Source organism: Chenopodium album, chromosome 3, assembly GCF_948465745.1.
Source record: "Chenopodium album chromosome 3, dcCheAlbu1.1, whole genome shotgun sequence".
NCBI lineage: Eukaryota > Viridiplantae > Streptophyta > Magnoliopsida > Caryophyllales > Amaranthaceae > Chenopodium > Chenopodium album.
In genome coordinates, this window is record NC_137836.1 from 3,050,453 (window position 1) to 3,057,481 (window position 7,029).

The following is a 7,029-nucleotide window of genomic DNA, read 5'->3' on the forward strand; positions in this document are numbered from 1 at the left end:
ATAGTATTTAAATGTAAATTCAATTGTAGATGACATTGATGTTTTTGTTGCTATATTAGTTGCCATTGTTAGTATTTAACTACTTGCTATTTGTTTTGTTTTATGAGTTGGTTATATGTCAATTAAAATTGTTATTTTGAGTTGTATACCTTGTTACACTCACTAAGATTTTGACAAAAATGGGATAGTTCATCACCCTAACCCTTCATTTAAAGAAAGAATGACCAATTACCATATACGTTCAATCTTCACCGATAATTTAATCATAAATATGTGACAAAATCATCAACAAGTTCACTCTTCCAATAATTTAATCACATTCTTAAATTATTTGATTTGCTCCAATAATTCATCACTGTAAAACTTCATTTTAAAGAAGTAATCACCAATTTCCTATCATAAAGCAGATTTAATATCAATTTATATACTTTCTATGTTTTTTAATCGCAACATTCAACTTACCAATCCAAAAAATTCATTTTACCGACTCGTTGCAATAAAGCTAGGGTCCTGATCAAGCAACTAATAGTCCTATTTATCCAATGAGTTGGCTAAACTTTTATCCAAATTATGTAGATAGAGAGCCACAACATGAAATCTCCAATGCTTACAATTAAAAAAGGAGAAATTATATTTCAATATACATATTTAGATAATCATCTTTCACCAATAATAGGTATTAAAATCATAAACAAATATTACACCTTTCTAATAATTTAATCACATTATTAAATTACTACGTTATTATTGATAGGGCTGTACAGAGTGCGGTTCAGTCCGCACCAAACTGCAAACCAAACCGCAATTTTGCGGTTTGAAAATTGCGGTGCTGTTTTTAAAAATTACAAACCGTACTTTTACGGTTTGGTGCGGTTTATGATCCAAACCGCACCACGAACACCTCTAATTATTGATTTGCTTCCAATAATTTAATCACATTCTTAAAATTAAAAACCCTTAATAATTTAGTCATTTATACGCAGATTTGCTACCCTACACACTAATCCACAAGCACGCTTTCTTGATACCGCGGCTGGTAACCGACTACCGGCTAGCAATGTCAAAACCGTAAATTCACAAAACCTGAATGGGAAATAAATCAAGCTCTCACCTTTCCAACTCATCACGCGTCACCACCGAAACTTCCGGTAATCCTGCCACTTTTTCTCTCTCCTACCATTTTCCTCCTTTTTATTCCCTTCTTTTTCTTTCTCTCTCCATTTTTCTCTTTCTCACTCAACTCCATACTTCCTGAGTAAACTAACCAACTCCATTATTCTTTTTCTCAAAAAAAAAAAAAAAAAAATAAAATAAAAATTCAAATGTTAATACAGTTTGTTTACGTATGAGAGAGAGAAAAACTCCGGCGTAAAACCACCATGATTTCCCGATTTACCCCTGATTTTCCGGTATATCCTCTCTTTTCTTCGCCGTCTTCCCGTGTTTCTCTCGTCGGTGCTAACCATACCTCCGCCAGATTCTGCTCTCGCTAAACCTCCATTTTTCTCTCTCCTAATTCAATTTTTTTTTATTTTGTTAATTAAACGCAATTCTTTTATATTCAGCAATTGTAAAGCGAGAAATTCATCGATTTTTTTTTTTTTTTTTTTTTTGAATTTTATACAAATTTTTTGGATTTTTTTTTCTGTTGAAATTTGATATGAAGAAGGTTCCACACAGCGGTGAAGCTGTGTTAATGGAGTTACCGGCGAAGCCGAGCTTTGTACGAAACTTTCTGGTGAAGATTTTGGTATTTTGTGTCTTCATTTTCTGCTTTCGATTTGCTTACGTTGTCACCATCCGAGGTGAATCCTGCGATGTCGGCGATTTCTGCTTCTTTTCCATGCCGGAATCATTCAATTTCGCCGGAACGACAACAATCGCAGCCGTATCATCCGCCGCCGTCGTTTCTACCGAGGCTGTTTCCGACGATCGGAAAAACATCCTCTACACCAGCAAAAACTGGCGGAAATCCGTTCAATACTACTCCTCGGTGTTCCAGGATCTGATTGCCGAAGGTTTTCTCTCTCCTGAATCGAAATCCTTGTGCGTTGATACGCCGTTAGGGCAGGAGGTCCTCGCATTGAAGGAGCTCGGAATTTCCGACGCCGTCGGAGTGGCGAAGACGGCGGCGAAGCCGCTAGTGGTGGCGATGAAAAACTCCGGCCGCCGTCAGCCGTTTGAGAATAACACCTTCGATTTCGTGTTCTACGGCGGTGGTGGAAGGATTGATAGTCTGAGCAAATTCGAAGAAATCGCGGTCGAAATTGGGCGGACGCTGAAGCCCGAAGGGTATTTGGTAATCCACTCAAGAACTAACGATACATACAGTTTACATTCGTTAATTGCTTTATTCAATTGTTGCACATTTATTAAATCCCGTGAAATTCAAGGTTATATTGGTGATGATAATAATGTTGATGATGGTAGTAGTGTTATGATTCGTGAGGTTGTGATGAAGAAGGAAGAATTTGGTTCAATTGTGTATAGTGGTGGTAGTAAGGAATGCTCGGTTGTGCCGGGGTATAAGCAGGAGATTGTTCGAAAAGCCGAGGAATTGATTCAGGTGGAGCCATTGAAACCTTGGATTACATTGAAAAAGAACATACAGAATGTCAAGTATTTGCCTTCAATGGTGGATATTAGTTTTAAGAGTAGGTATATATATGTAGATGTAGGAGCTAGGAGTTATGGTTCGAGTATTGGGAGCTGGTTTAAGAAGCAATACCCGAAACAGAACAAGACGTTCGAGGTTTATGCCATTGAGGCTGATAAATCATTTCATAAAGAGTATGAGGCTAAGAAGAAATGGGTGAATTTGTTGCCTTATGCTGCTTGGGTTAAGAATGAGTCCTTGTTTTTCGAGGTTAATCATGATCCCGGGGATGATCCTGAGGAGAAAGGGAGTAAAGGGCGCGGTATGGGAAGGATTAAGCCGGTTCAATCGCATGATGGAGTGTCCAGTGGTGTTGATGAGATTGTAGGGTTTGATTTTGCTGAGTGGTTGAAGGCTACTGTGACTGAGAGAGACTTTGTGGTGATGAAGATGGATGTTGAAGGGACCGAATTTGATCTTATCCCTAGGTTGTTTGAGACTGGGGCAATATGTTTGATCGATGAGATCTTCCTCGAGTGCCATTACAACCGGTGGCAGAGGTGTTGCCCGGGTGAACGGAGTGCTAAGTATGAGAAGACGTACGATCAGTGCTTGGACCTGTTTACTTCCCTCAGAGAGCGTGGCGTTCTTGTTCATCAATGGTGGTGATCTTTGGTAACAGACCATACTCGAATGTCTTAATTGCTTTTCTTGTATTTTCTCCAAATAACTCTGTTTCTGTTCATGTTCTTATTTTCACAATTAATTCTCAGTCATAGAAGTTGTCTTAGGATCTTTACTTGCAAATGAAAATTACACTTAATTCAGTTATACCATATTCTTTGATTTAATTGTTTCCATTCAATGTTATTGATATATCCTTTGTCCTTATCCTGAGGAATTCTGACTATCTTGGCAAATAATACTTTGATTGTGTATCTAAGATGAAAACTCTTAATTGGTTTCGATAATGGATCTCTGAATCAAATGTTTGCTATTGGTTTGGTTGCTGAGTGTTGTTTTCGCACCACATTCGAATTGGCATGATAGTGCATTTTCCTATGGTCTCCTTTGTTTATATGCTGTTATGGTGCCAAATTTTGCTCCCCCTGCAGCAATTTGTGGCACGTTTGCTGGACGAAAGTGCTTCTAATCCAATATTATAAGCTGCATTGTCTTTGAGATAGAATTTTTAATGCTTACTAGTGTTATTTAGCAATGAATGATTCATGTTGAACCGCTTTTGTTGACCCTGCGCCCATTTTCCCTCTTTGTTCTCCTCCCGCAATAAAAGAAGATAAAGGGAAGGCAATGAGTAAAGTGAAGATAAGAGGGAGAGGGAACAAATAGGCATGGAACTTTGTTGAAATTGATTGTCAATGCTTTATTCTGTTGGAGGGAGAATCCTTTTCACTGTTTGTTTCATTTGCATCAAAACTAACCACATTTAGTTGGTTTTAAGAATGGTCTAATTGCACTACAATTGTGACATTTTGGTGCATTGATAGGCCATAACTGATTTGGCATGTTCTTTATAATGAGCAGTATGGCTGTGATTGACAGTGAAATAGATTGATAGAACCGCATATGAAATCTCCATGTGCTGACTGCAGCCCTCCAATTGTTTCGCAATTTTTCCCATATTACCCCTTGATACATCATTATTTCCCCCTACGTAGATGGATCGAAAACGACTGCCATGGAATTAGGAACCCTTGATGATTGGTAATGTACTAACGAGACCGTGATTTGATAAATTTTAAGGGGTTAATCAAGAAATAGTTAGTTTGTCGGGCCTAGGAACATTTCCATGTACTTATGCTGAGAATTTATTTTATGCTTCTCTAGCCTTCCCTACATAGAGAATTTTTTTGCCTTCATTCTTTTCCTTTTCTGTAGTTGATATTGATTACCGATATATCGGTAACTATCACATTAAAGACCTAGATGGTCTCTTGAGGACATTGAATAGCTGGAAATGAAAGTAAAAGGTTCGGTTGGGGTAGGGGTGGCCGGTGGGGGGTTGGAATTGGTTGTTTATCAAACTTTCCATTTTGTGTCTTTATAAAAACATACCCTTTTTTTATGAATAGGATTCGTTTATATTTATTGAGTGGTCCTTCTCTGTAATTTTCACCATGTTTTGTTTTAGGTGAAGTTGGGTTTTGTCAACCTGGCTGATTATGTTTCCATGTGAGGTTGTGACAGTTTTAATTTATCATGTGATTAGTCAAATATATTAACGTTTCATAAGTTTGTCTCTAGTGAGATGAATTTGGTTGTACTATGGGACATCTGAGGGCTTAAACTAGCTAGTTTCGCAAATGAGAATTTGATCCCGCAACCTTGTACTCCTTGCATTCGAGTCATTCAGGGTAAGGGAGGGGGATTAGATTTGCATTTTTCGTCGTGAATTGTTATGTTACAGAAGTCGCGATCATATTGCTAATATTAGTATAAATGTGCTTACTGATGTGTGAAAGCGATTCCGTCTGAAACTGTGCTATACTGTGATCTTACGCAATTTCCCAGAAATTACTAGTTGTATTCATTAACACAACGATAAACTAGTTAAAACAAACTGTATTAAGAAAGCAATGATTGAGTGGTGGCAAAGCTGTAGATCTGTAACAATCATTGCTTAATAATTATAATTTCAGTTTCAGAGTGCTGTGATGCTTCTAGTTTAAGAGCATTTTCTTCCACGTATTTTGCCAATGTTAATAAATTAATATTAATACAAGTATATTTTATATTTTGACTGACAATAATGCCTGTGATTTTAATATGCTGTATGCTTTAAGTAGTACATTCATCACCTTTATTTGATTGGGTTTCATGTGAGTTCATCATATTTGGCATCTGCATTGTCTCTTCACATTGATTGCATTCTATTTCTTACCAAATAATGGCATTAAAAAGCTGGTTTTATGATTGTATATTATGTGGAATGAATTGTTTCAGGACAGATGATTTGTACATCATGAAATGTGGGTATCATTTGTAGATTCTTGATTTATTTGATCTATTGTCATGTTACGGTATACAGAGTATGATACACTTAAGACAAATTTGAATTAGCTCATATGTTTTTGGGGCTTGGCTTTTATGATTGGCAAACCTAGACCTATCAAAATTCATTAGTTTTAAATTAAGATCGATCTAGACATGAATCGTATTTCAAATCGGATGATATGATTATTAGCGGGATTTAGGATTGAACCGATTATAGCTAAAGTTGGTTCAATCCATAGCCACCTCTTGGTGAGGTGGTCACTTGACCCTATGAACTACTTAGTACTTAGACATGTCCAAAGTTGACCTGATTTGATTGACATGACAAAATTTAAAGTCAACCAAAAATAATTAATGTATTCAATTCATATGAACATAGTGAAGTAGTCTAGAGGTGATCAAAGGGTGGGTCGGGTCTAGGCGAGAAAAATCAGCCTACTTGCTCAGGTCGGGCCAAAAAAAAAAAAAAACTAAAACTACAAAAATGCATGCTCAAGCCCACTCATGAAATTTAATAGTTTGGATCTCATAAGGCCCCATTAGATGTGGGCTGAAAAATCTATCCAAAACCCGCCTAAAATTAAGCTAAGTCAAACTGGGCCAGCAGGCCGAGCGGAGTTTGATCAGCTCTATAATGAGCCTATATAAACAATTATTTAACAAACTGGTTAAAAACCGACCATAGACCCAATTTGACAACTCTACTGAATTTTAATTATAAATGTGAGTTGTTCATAGTAAAAAGTTAAAATAATAGTTATGCTAAAGTCAAATTTTGTACCACTTTAAAGTCAAATTTTGTACCACTTTTAAGCATACAACCCTAAACTATTTGGTATCAGAACATTTTATTTGACATATATATTATATATATGCTTAAAACTTAAAAGTGGTACAAAATTTGAGTCTGAAATATCAGAAATCAAGTACTCTATTAAATGTGTTCCATAGACAATGGATACAGTTAGTAAATGTTTATCTGCTTGTAAATTTGAGTCAGTTAATTTTTATTACATTGATAGGTATGCAGTATGCACGAACACATTTTATATTCATACTGTATTACAAGAATATTATTATAAGTAAATGTTAAACTATACTTCCTATTTTACCAAAGTACCAAACGTTGAGAAATTAACCTTGGAACGAGTGAGCATTGGCAGCAATCTTAAGATGCTGCATACATTGCGTAGGATGTGGTACACTGGTGCAGTAATTTATATGAATGGGATGTCTTGTGTTCATATTGTATTGGAATCTACAAGGTTGGGGGATCCAAAAATGATTTTATGGTTTACAAAATAATAGAGATATTAAACTGATTTGGGGCTCTATATTATATTGTTCACATTATTTTCACTTAATTTACGGAGAAAAAAAAAAATGATATTTTTAGATAAAATAAAATGATAGAATAA

At 36.0% G+C, this 7,029-nt stretch overlaps 1 protein-coding gene across 1 annotated transcript; it reads left to right on the top strand.

Annotated features, from left to right (window-relative positions):
• Positions 1-1,052: 1,052 nt before the first annotated feature.
• LOC145623713 (uncharacterized) lies at positions 1,053-3,427 on the top strand. The gene has a single exon (XM_081676569.1). The coding sequence runs from the start codon at positions 1,661-1,663 to the stop codon at positions 3,263-3,265; it is 1,605 nt and encodes a 534-aa protein (XP_081532695.1). The 5' UTR covers positions 1,053-1,660; the 3' UTR covers positions 3,266-3,427.
• Positions 3,428-7,029: the final 3,602 nt, after the last annotated feature.

Excerpts from the sequence above, each read along its gene's own strand:
- LOC145623713 (XM_081676569.1), top strand. The coding sequence starts at position 1,661 with ATGAAGAAGGTTCCACACAGCGGTGAAGCTGTGTTAATGGAGTTACCG.